The following is a 12,914-nucleotide window of genomic DNA, read 5'->3' as shown; positions in this document are numbered from 1 at the left end:
ATCCAAAAGAAATATAATCAGTATGTCAAAGAGATATCTAGAACCCCATGTTTATTACAGCGCATTTCACAATAGCCAAGAGATATCAACCTAAGTGTTTATCAACATATGGATAAAGAAAATTTGTTTTATATACACAATGGGCTACTATTCAACCTTAAAAAGGATGAGATTCCTGCCATTTTCAACAACATGGATGAACCTGGAAGATCTTATGCCTAGTGAAACAAGCCAGACAAAAAAAGATAAATAGGGTGGGCTTGGTGGCTCATGCCTATAATCCTAGCACTTTGGAAGGCCAAGGCAAGAGAATCACTTGAGGCCAGAAGTTCACGGCCAGTCTAATCAAGAGTGAGACCCTGTATCTTCAAAAAAATCTAAATAATTAGCCAGGAGGGGTGGCAAGCACCCTAGCACCCAGTCCTAGCTGTTTGGGAAGCTGAGGCAGGAGGACTGCTTGAGCCAAGGAGTTTGAGTTTGCAGTGAGGTATGATGATGTCACTGTGTTGTAGCCCAGGCAACAGAGCAAGAAATACTGCATGAACTTATTTATATGTGGAATCTAAAAAAGTCAAACTCATAAAAGCAGACATTAGAATGGTGGCTGCCAGGGGCTAGGGGTTGGGGAAACAGAGAAGTTGGTCAGAGGATACAAAGTTATAATTATGTAGGATAAATAAGCTCTAGAGGTCTAAAGTACAGCATTATGATTATAGTTAATACTATTATATTATATACTTAAAATTTGCTAGAGTAGTATATATTATATACTTAAAATTTGTCAAGTATATTTCAATAAAGCTGGAAAGAAATAAAATTTATATATATAGATTATATATATCTATAAAAATATATATTTAAGTATGTATTATAACTTAAAATTTGTCAAGTATATTTCAATGAAGCTGGAAAGAAATAAAATCCATTTGAAATTTTCAATAGAAAAAAATTTTAATAAAGAAGTCATACCACTTATTTTTCATTTTCTATTCCAGAAAATATCAGGAAACTATTATCTTTTTCAGATCTCTTAATACCCCTGAAGCACTCACCTTCAAGATATGTCTGAATTAATCCCCACTGAGTAATGAATTTAGTAAGCACAAAAGCAGAGTTCATCAAGAAAAGTAGAAACATTTCAAAAAATACACCTATTTGGCTCAGCGCCTGTAGCTCAGCAGCTAGGGCGCCAGCCACATACACCAGAGCTGGTGGGTTTGAACCCAGCCCAGGCCTCCCAAACGAGAATGACAACTACAACAACAACAAAAATAGTCAGGCGTTGTGGCAGGCACCTGTTGTCCCAGCTACTTAGGTTCACTTGAGCCCAAGAGTTTGAGGTTGCTGTGAGCTGTGATGACACAGCACTCTACTGAGGGTGACATAGTGAGACTCTGTCTCAAAAAAAAAAAAAACCCATATATTTTATACATATATTATAGTACACTTTATCCTTAAAATTTCCACTTTAAATTCATATAAATAAATGTATTTGTATGGTGTGTACCTGAGACACTAGAAGTTAGGCCTTAAAGTTTATAATTTTAAAATTTTAATTAAATAATTATAAATTTTAAGCTAAAAGTTTATAGCTCTTAAGCACACATTTTCATTCAAATCAAAGAGGTTTGCGGTAATGCAATAAATAGTCTAGGATGTTTAGGAATTATTTTAATGTAGAAATAAAATGATTGTAATCTCTAAAACACTAGTTAATCCATTCAGTATAAGAAGAAACTATGTTCAAAACAGCGTAAGTGACTTAGGTCAAACAGATTTTTTAAAGAAAAAAATCAAATAAAAGCAGAGATGAAGCTAATCTAGAGCTTGAGTAAAACCAGAAAAACTGAGAACTACATAAGGAAATTAATGAATAGGTTAAACTGAGTGAGACTAAAAAGTGATTTTATTAAGAGGAAGACATCAGTGGCGATGTGTTTCAAAAAAGGGTACCCTATATACTAAACCAAGAAATGTAAAACTGCATTCATAACTTTGTGTTTGATATAAACATGTTATATAAATTATGTAATGAATGTGGCAAGCTAATTAATAATTTCAAGTATAAATGCCTTGGAAATGTTCTCCCAATTTGGTACTTTTCTTTGTTGTCATTTAAATGTCATTTCATGGCTCCAATGACAGCAGTTCAAAAATTTGTCTGAAAAAGAACAATGAAAAAAATACCAGGGAGCTCAAATGTTTTTGCAAATGAGTTAATTAAAAAAATCTGCACCCTTACTAGTTCTTCTCACATGTCACCTCTTGTTAAATTAAAAGAAAAAAAACTCATTTCAAAGTTAAGAAATCTTATGGTTAACAAAACTTTTAAATGGAATCAAGTGGGCACATTCCTACATTTCTGTATGATGTCATACCAAACACTCCACAGCTGAATCTGAATTTGCAAGAGCATGAATGATTTTTCAATATAAGAAGTATCTGATCTAATGCTCATTTTTTCACTATAGGCGAACTGTGCCTGGAACAGGTGGCCCTGCTTTCAATTATGGAGGACTAGCATGCCAGTGTGAGGCCTGGATTAGTTCACCTTCTCACGGGGAATTTTCCTCGGTTGGGAATGGATTTATTATGGCTTCACACATGGAATAGAGCTCATGTCAGCTGAGGGCAGTGACACATCATATGATTCAAATTAACCTGCTGTGGACGGTTCCGCAGGGCTTAGATTGTGTATTAAAATGACGACATTTTAAAAACAGCTTGAAAGAAACCAGGATTGCTGAACTGCAATGGTTCCAATTTGTTCCAACTAATCTATCACCTGCTGGAGATATTATTCTAGTGGGTTTCTGGTAGCTGCTGTTTTCCAGGTTTCTCCAAGCCACTGACCTTGCTAATGGGTACAATTGCTGCCTCTGAAGGAAAAAGGTAGGGGCTGGGAGAACTTTGAAGGAGTTTTTTGATGTAGAAGTTGGGTCCTACCTTTTCCTCCAAGGTACTATTAAGTGAACAGAGGAAATAAGGGAATACTCAAGAACTCTGAATTATTTTTCCAAAAAGAAATGTTGAATAACAACATTTGTATTCCCTTGGTTAGTGAAAACAATCCCTGAAAAATAAATCTTAAAGGCTAACCAAAAGTTGTGCATAATAACACAATAATAGCATTATATAAAAATTCAAAGTACTATTTTTAATTCTTTTACTGTTATTTGTAATGCTTCTTTTTGTTTTTCAAGGAAATGGAATGGTATTGAGGAACATGAATAAAGCTGAAGTTTGTTTCCCCAGTCTTAGCATAAATGATACTTCTCTTAGTATTCTATTACCTAAACTCTGGAAATAGTATAATTTTTTTGAGTTGGCAAAAATCTATAAAATAATACATTCATATGGCAAAAGACGTTTTAATGTGTCCTGGTGGTAGCAAGTCTTACACTTTGTTATATAGTTTTTAGATTTCTAAATTAATATAGCTAGACATTCTGGCTGTGTAGCAAGACAACATACTTATTCTACGGAATAGTATCTACATACCTACTTTAAATGACAATTATTTACATTAAGAAAATTTTTTGTCTAAGATAATAAATTCTGGATCAGTTCAAAGCTATTGGTTATTGTTTTAATAGAAATTCCATACAGCTGATATTTTATTCAAACTAATTTTCCTTCAAATAAAAAGAAAATAAAAGTACCTTGCTTAAAATGTTTTATGCTTTGAAAAAGTTAATTTATTTATTGGAATTTAATTTGATTTTTCATAATAAAAGTGCCATTCATCTTTCTTTGTTACCATTCTCCTCCTGTGCCCCCAAATATCTGCAGTTTGGCTTTCAAAAACTGTGACTGATGGCTTTTAAAAAAATCATATATGATACAACTATTATTATATATGTATAATTTTCTAAAAAAATTTTAATCAAACCACATAAAACTTGCTACAAAAAGTATAGTATGCAGACCACTAGCATCCACTTCACCTGGAAGCTTGTTAGACATGTAGACTTTCAAGCCATACCTTCTTGAACTATTAAATCACTATTTATATTTTCAAGAACTCCCCACAGAGGCTTCAAATGCAGAATCAAATTTAAGAATCATTGCCACAAAATAACTATTTCAATTCATTTACTTTAAAGTTCAAATCTCCAAATATATTATCACTATTACTGAATGGACATAAAACCAGAAATGGTGGTATTTAATTACCAATTTTGAAAAGAATCTTAAACACAAAAGTGTAACTACCTAAAAATCACATTTCTACTACATAGTTGCACTAAATGCTAAAATTATAAGTACCTAATTTCTCATTCATTCATAGGCATGTCTCTTAAAAATTAAATTCATTTAGTTGCCTCAAAAATATGGTACACAATTTACTATGAATTAGCAAATCCCATCCATTCTACAAATCAATCAAATGTAAACTACAAGAGAACTTTTTAGCCAAAGTTGAGTGAAAGTGCCTAAAAACAAAAGAAACCTGAAATTAAAACTGAAGAACTCATCATTTGTTCTCACCCTGTTCTATCATGATCAGACTTTCACACATGAACAACTTTGAAATCAGGAAGTACCTTGCAACTGATGTAATAAGAAAACACTGTATCATAGTTTAAATGGCAAAGGTTTTATCTTGGTGGCACAGACATTGTTTTTTTTCTTAAAAATGATGTGCTGATGGTGGACTGGATATAATGAAATATGGTACCTCACACTAACTAGTGAAATACTAGGACTTACATTTCTCCAATCCATCTATCATCTTACTCCCAAGGCTTCTTTCAACACGCAAATGACTCCTTTATCCTTCATCATCACTTTCTTGCTTTCCTTTAAGTCTTTTAAAACCATATCTAGATATCTGTGATGATTAGAAGTAGTTCTTCATAGTTCTACAATCCCAGCACTAGAGAAATATGCTGAAGAAGAACTTGGCCCATAGAAAGGGCCAGTGTATGTAACTTCAGACTCAGCTACTCCAGACACCCTGATTAGCCTTTTTCTCCATCTGTAGTTAAGATGGTAAGTGAATTGGCGTGCCACGAAACACTTGACATGGCCTATGTATTTTTCCTTTATTAAAATTCATGCCTTGTGGATGTGGAGGAAAGGGCACACTTCTACACTGCTGGTGGGAATGCCCACTAATACCCTCCTTCTGGAAGGATGTTTGGAGAATACTTAGAGACCTAAAAATAGACCTGCCATTCGATCCTATAATTCCTTTACTAGGTTTATACCCAGAAGACCAAAAGTCACAATATAACAAAGACATCTGTACCAGAATGTTTATTGCAGCCCAATTCATAATTGCTAAGTGATGGAAGAAGCCCAAGTTCCCATCGACCCACGAATGGACTAGCAAATTGTGGTACATGTATACCATGGAATACTATGCAGCCTTAAAGAAAGATGGAGACTTTACCTCTTTCATGTTTACATGGATGGAGCTGGAACATATTCTTCTTAGCAAAGTATCTCAGGAATGGAAGAAAAAGTATCCAATGTACTCAGCCCTACTATGAAGCTAAATTATAGCTTTCACATGAAGACTCTAACCCAACTATAGCACAAGACTATGGGGAAAGGGCCAAGGAAGGGGAAAGGAGGGGGGAGGTTTTGGTGGAGGGAGGGTAATGGGTGGGGCCCCATCTATGGTGCATCTTAGAATGGGTACAGGTGATTGCACTAATGTACACAGCTATGATTTAACAATAAAAAAAAGAAAAAAAAAGAATATTCGTAGAAGCTGCATTCATAATAGCCGAAACTGGAAACAATCCAAATGTCTATCAAAGAGTGAATGGCTAAATGACATAATCTATACCTGCACCAGTGCCACTAGGTTTTAATAACTATATTCTATGTGTTAATATCTTGTCTGGCAAGTCTTCACTTCTTACTAATATTTTAGAATTTCTTGGTGAATTCCTGCATTCCAGAGTAATTTTAGAATGATATTTTCAATCTCCTCTTTCCACTAAAATTCCTATAAACATTAATTTAAAGAGAATAAAGTTTTTATAAGATTGAATCTACCCATCCAGGGATTAGACATCATCCCCACTTATTCAGGTGTACTTCAGGAGATGGAATTGCTTTGATTGATTACCTGCTAATCTATACCATAATCTCACTGCCAATATCCCACATAGGACATTTTAATTTTATTAACAGAGTTTTATTACAGAATTTTGGGCTTTGGTGATTAAGGGATTTTCTGTGCTTCATTCTCAGACATGGTCAGAATCAGAAACCAGGATTTAAAAAAAAAAAAATTCATGCCTTATAGAGTATTGCTAAGACATCATAACATCATGTTAAATTCTTACCAAAGATACTAGTATTAATTTAATGACTAACTTTATTAAAACAAAAGAAAAACAGAAATGTAGCAATTTCTGTTAAACAATAGCCAAGACCACACTCAGGTGAGGGAAGAATAACATGAGGTGAAGGAAGAAGAAAAAGATCACAAAAAAGAAGAATGAGGAAGGAAGATAGGTGAAAAAAGAAAAAATCTTTTAGTTATGCTAAAATTAGCGTAGTACAGAAGTTAAGACCTAGTCTTTGGAATCATAAAGACCTAAGTTGGAATGCCCCTCTGTCACCATGACCTTAGGCAATTTACTTTACTTTTTTCAGTCTTAGCTTTTTTGTATGTAACATGAGGATAGGTATAGCGCCTATTCTTGACTCTATACCAGTATGTGAAGTGCTTAGGGACATAATAAGCACTCAGTACATTTATCTATCTAATATGGAGTACTTATTATGTCTCAAGCACTTCCTTAAGCATTTAAAATAGGTGTACTTAACCATTGAGTCTAAATTAATCTCTTTTATGTATGTATAGCTTGTGTCCTATCCTATTTATCCATCCATTTTATTCTCTTCATATGCAGCTAAGAAAAGTGAGGTATAGATTAAACTAAATGTATAAGATCATACAATTAAAAGAAGAGATAGTAATAAAATATTGGGACTTTGTTTTGCAGTCAACTATTCCGTAATTGATAACTACTTTTGTCAGGTCAATTGCCTTCTGATGTCTAGAATGGGCAGCCTGAAAAAAGTATGCTTCTTGAAAACAAATGAATTATTCCTTTTTCGAGAAATGCCAAGATTACTAACAGATCCTACATACATGTTAATATACTCACATAAAAAAATACACATACTTGCAAACTTTCTTACCTGGTCCATTAAGAAAATCTTTAATTTGTAGTGTTACAAGGGAAGGTGGAATACCACTGTTGCTGTCTATTTCTCCAGGCACTGTCTGCAGCCACACACTACAGTAATCAAGCGCTTCAGGCAGAGTCTTCCCAGGATCTAACGTGACAAAATTGAAATGAAAAACATCAATTACATCACAGACATGTCATTTTGGTGTATGAGTTTGAGTTGATCAATGATACGAAAAATGGTTAAATAATTATATGCAACCTTCATTGTTTCATCTGTTTGTACACATACACAAGCACTTGTATCAAAAAAGATAAACTATCTCTGTATCAAGTGGGATGAAAACCATGTTTTCTACAATCAGGCCAAAGAGAAAAAAAATTGCAAGTCTTATATTATCGTTGAGTGAATGTAAAGTTTCTAAACTCTAAGCTGCTCTTAACAGTTTAATAGTTGGACAGTTTTTTTAGACCGTTAGAAACAAACTTTTTAAAAAAGATTAGTCTTGTCAACTTAACAAAAGGCACATACATGTTCAAAGATACAGTGGATTAGTACCACTTAGGGGCTATTTGATCTGTTTCAGAGTTTTATTGACATTATAATCTCTTTTTACCACTAGGCCTTTGAAGTTAACTTCAGTAGCATTCCCATAACCTTTAATGATAAAAATTGGTCATCTTTTAATAGTCCCAATTATGACTTAAACTTAAGGTTTTTCTGTTTTGACATTTTTATGTTTAATTCTATTGTTTTCTTTTTTTTTTACTTTTTATGATTAATATTGTGTATTTTTTAAAGAATATGTTTGGCTCTTGGAGCTAGCAAACTGAATTTGCTTCTTAATGCTTAGAAATCCATTTTTTTTTATTGAAATAGCTCATTAAATAAAAATGACTGCTGTATCTTGGCATACAATGTAGTAAGCTTTTAAAAAACTTCTAATATTTACTTTTTCTTTAGTTTCGTGATTGTTTCACTTTCTGTATTTTAATGGCCTCTGAATGTCAATTTTATAGGGATGTTCTTGCCATAGAGTCCATCTATTCCATTTTCAGTCTGTTTGAAATGTGTTGTTAAAGTGTTATTTATTTTGGATTTTATTGATTGGATTGCTTTCAAGAATAGCATTTACATACAGGGTATTATATTCAACATATGGTTATTTAGTATTACCGTCATATGTGAAGTGGGCATATAAATTCTGCCTTGGAATTTGTATTTCTTGACCTTATCATGTGATCCTTATGAAATTTGGCACATATGAACCTTATGTGATTTCAAAGAAAATACTGAAGCAATTGATCGTGACATTAGATCTACATGGTAAAGATCAAACACTAGGCTAGGGCATTCTTCTCTTTTTATATGATCAGTGAATTTAAGGCAGTGAGAACATACATAGTAGATACATTACATAGTAACACTATACTATTCTCTTTTAACATAATGGTTAATATAATGACAAAAGTGTGTTGCTGATAGGATCTATAATCAGTTTGTAGGAGCTATGCAACCTGCCCAGACCTCAGTGTCTATTTCTAAGGTCTCTCCTATGCACTCATCATCAAAAGTAGTCATTATTGAGCGAGTGGTACTGTGCAAGATCTATATAAAGAGATATAATTCTTAATTTTGAACAGAATACAATCAAGAGAGAGAATAATGATCTAACAGAGAAAACACAGATATAAATGACATTATTTATATTGTTTTAAATTACCTCTGTTCATTATCTGTTATTTACAAATAAGTAATGAATAAAGATGAATTAAATTAATGTAGAAATATTAACACGATGTGTGAAAACTGGCATGTAAAACAAGTTATAGAAATTGCATATGAAAATTTGTATGGTGTTGGAAGAATTGTTATTCTTGTATCATTCAAAATAAGGATAAGGATTCCAAATAGCAGAATAATTTATATTGAGGGACTACATAGATACACATCTATCTATGTATTCTTAGGTATTAAGAGGTATTCTTAATCTCTTAAAAGGTATTCTTAATTCTTAAGAATACAGATAGATGTCCAAAGAAATTAACTACAGCATTGTTTGAAATGATGTAATATTGTACTTATATTAACTATCATACAATGTAGTGTTGTACTTACATTAACTATCATAGTGTATATTAAAACAATAAAAGACAACAAATAACAAAAAGAAACAGTAAAAATATGTGATAGTGACAGAAAAAGGGTACCAGTAATATACAAAGAATTTGGACAATCAATATAAATACCAATAGAAAAATAAAGGACAAAATAAGCAACAAATAAACAAAGAAAATAAATAAAATAGTTAACCAAAAATAAATGGTATATAAACATTTAATAAGGTTAGCATTAAAAATTACTACATGCTAGCAATAATGAAATAAACAAAATTTAAAATAAAATACAGTTTTTCATCTACAAGATGGTCTAGGACTAAAAAAAGATAATGTCTGTGTTGGTGGTTTTGGTGAGAGGTCCACCCTCATCCAGTATGGAAGGGGGGTAATTTCATAATACATAATAAATTTTATTTTTTTGTTTTTTTTTAATAAATTTTAAATATGTATATCATTTTGTTCTAGCAAACTAACTTGTAAGAATTTAATCCAAAGAAGAAATCAGGTAACTGTAAATACACACACATACTCACACTCATTGGAGAACTGTTTATCATAGCAAAAAATCAACCAACCAATCAACCAAAAATCTTTGATGTCCATCAACAGATTAATGCTTAAATAATGATAATCTACACAATTGTTTAAGAGAGTCCAGAAAATCTATAAGTATTGACATAGTAAGACAGCCATTTTATATTGTTAATAGGAAAAAAAAAAACAACCAAGCATGTTAAACATTTTCATTCATTGGTTATTTAGTATTCCTTTTCCACAAAATATTTATTTACACATTTTTCTATCAGGTTCTTTTTCTTACTGATTTATAGGAGATCCTCATATATTTTATTATTTTTTGTCATATGTAGCAAATGCTCTCTCATATTTTTTAAAAGAGGTTGTTTTTTAATTTTATTCTGATACTTTTTGCATGCATACATTTTTACTATAGATGTGGCACTAAAATCTATTAACTTTTACTTTATGAGCTTATTTTTTAGGTAATTATATATTTTCCTATAGGTCCTTGAAGCACTTTGAGATTTATTTTTTTTAGCTATTGAATCCTTCTGGAGAGTTCTACTTTATGAAAAATGGGAAAAATACTTCTCAGCTTCGCTCTTAATCAGGAATGTATGAATTAAAACAAGAAATATAATTTTTCAATCATCAGATTATGATAGATTAAAAGATTAATAATATCCTGTGCAGGGCAAAAGGAAAAGAAACAGTCTCCCATGGATAGTGGATGAGAATGTACATGGGGTACTTTTGTATGGGCAGGGGAGAAGGCTAACAGTGAGTATTTATCTAAATTCTAAATGTCCAGGTCCTTAGAATCAGAAAGGGATCTGTAGGACTATATCTTAAAGAAATACCTAACAATACATAGATAGATGTCCAAAGAAACTGACGGCAGCATCATTTGAAATACAAAAATTTGGAGAAAATAAAACTAAATATTCATCTATAAAGAAATGGCAAAATAAATTATCATTATGCTATAAATACTATAGAACACTATGCTGCTGATAAAAAGAACACAGTCAATATCATATACTTATATAGGACTTCAAATGGTGTTTTTCAGTGAATAAAACAAAGTATAGGACAAAGACTTAGCATAGTCAAGTGTAAAAAAAACTCTGTACATATACAGACTTTGGTTTTTAAATACTGGAGATCTATCATCTCTAGGATGACTCTACACATACGCTGACTGACATACAGACCTTTAAGTTATTCAGGACTGAAGATGAAACAGGACTATTTATCAAGCATTTCCAAAAATTAAAATGAAGGGGAAAGAAATAAGCATTTCAATGGGAGTTTGATGTCCTTCTTTCATCAAAGTATAAACTGTGGGAACAGCAAATTCTGATAATGTATGAATAAGAATCTTCCAGGTAAATGAGGTAGTTTTCTGCAGGTACCTCTTTTCTAAGTTGTAGTTAGGGGCCTGGTCATCTGGCACCCAACCTAGGTGTCTACCCTGAGTACTTATAGGGGGAGATGACTTAATAGGAGATAAGATAAACCAACTGGCAACAGTTAAAAGCAGAATAGAAATTAGAAATTAAAACAACTGTAGAAGTCTAGGAAATTTATCCAAAGAAGCCAAAATTGACTATATCCCAGTAAAGAATTAGGACATCTGGTTTTAAAAGTTTGCCTAAATTTACAGGGTTAATAAAACTGAACAACTGAAATTAGGAACATTCAGAAAAACACGGGTTGCATGGTTGATGAGTATTGAATGTACGACAGGACTAGTGGCTCCTCTTCCAGTTTTGGCTAAAATCTCTACTTTGGAGATGCCTGTAGTCGTTGTGGTCAGATGAAACAGCAGTAGCAGCAGAAAGGTATGTCAGAATCCCAGACAAATGGCTCAAGTTCGCAAAGTCACTTTTTTTAGTCTTTTACACTCTTAAAGGCTAATAATGAGGGGGATAACTCTTAGCTTCCTATACTATCTTCATTTTAACATCTCCTCAATTCCATCATCAGGTCTAGAAAATATGATTCATATTACACCAATTCTAAATTGCTCTGGATGCAAGGTAAGTGCCACTATATTCTTGTGGATTTCCAGGCATTTGGCTAGCTTCATAAGCACTCTCCCTTCCTGCTCTGCACCTCAAAAGATGTGATAGGAAGGGTAAGAAGAAATTTCCTGGTTTGATATCCCAGGTCCTCACCTAATGTGCATGATGCAATCGTACATTTCCAAACTATTAAGAATAGAGTATAATTGTCTTACCACAACAAATAAGTCAGCAAGGTGATGGTTGTGTTAATCAGTTCGAGGTAAGCATTTCACATTGTATATCAAATCAGTACATTGTACTCCATAAATGCATCAGTGTACACAGTTATGATTTAATAAAGGAAAAAAAAGAAAAAAGAAGAAAAAAAGGTCAGCAGCCCACAGGAATAAGAAAAGGAAGGGATTAAAGAGGCTGCTGGGATGTTTGATCGTCAATGTCCACTGGCTCTTACCTTTATTTATTATTATTATTATTTTTTGAGACAGAGTCTCACTATGTTGCCCTTGGTAGAGTGCTGTGGCATCACAGCTCACAGCAATCTCAAACTCTTGGGTGTAAGTGATTCTTTTGCCTCAGCCTCCCAAGTAGCTGGGACTACAGGCACCCGCCACAAGTAGCTGGGACAACAAGCACCTGCCATAACACCCAGCTATTTTTTTTTTGTTGTTGCAGTTGTCATTGTTGAATTCAACTGGCCCGGGCTGGGTTTGAACTCGCAAGCCTCAGTGTATGTGGCTGGCACCCTACCCACTGAGATATAGGCACTGCCTGGCTCTTTTAGAACCAATTTTCCATATCTTGCTAGAAGAAAGTGTGTCTTTCTACTTAATGATGCTAAACAACAGATACTATGTGAAATAGTCAATGAACTCCTTTTAATTTACTTTCTGTGCTGTTTTGTGTTATTCTTCACCTCTTTCCCACTTGGTTGTTTTCATATTAATTCTAATGTGGTTTTCAGATATTTTCGTTTTGGATTTTTATTTTTTTCTGACACTTAGGAGTCACATGTCATCAGATATTTCACAGGACATTTGATTAAAATTCAATGCAAGTAAACTCAGGGTGCTATCCAGTAAAAATA

The 12,914-nt window shown here is 32.9% G+C and overlaps 1 protein-coding gene across 7 annotated transcripts in view; it reads right to left on the bottom strand.

Annotated features, from left to right (window-relative positions):
- Positions 1–12,914, bottom strand: part of VPS13B (vacuolar protein sorting 13 homolog B) — a 980,186-nt gene that overhangs the window by 251,966 nt on the left and 715,306 nt on the right. For all 7 annotated transcript variants that reach the window (XM_053558614.1, XM_053558617.1, XM_053558615.1 and 4 more), the window contains one exon: positions 7,171–7,308. In XM_053558614.1, coding sequence (XP_053414589.1) covers positions 7,171–7,308 — 138 coding nt within the window. The remainder of the gene's footprint in view (positions 1–7,170; positions 7,309–12,914) is intronic.

This window comes from Nycticebus coucang, chromosome 13, assembly GCF_027406575.1.
Source record: "Nycticebus coucang isolate mNycCou1 chromosome 13, mNycCou1.pri, whole genome shotgun sequence".
Lineage (NCBI taxonomy): Eukaryota > Metazoa > Chordata > Mammalia > Primates > Lorisidae > Nycticebus > Nycticebus coucang.
Note: the sequence above shows the minus strand (reverse complement) of the source record. Positions and strands in the feature narration are given on the sequence as shown.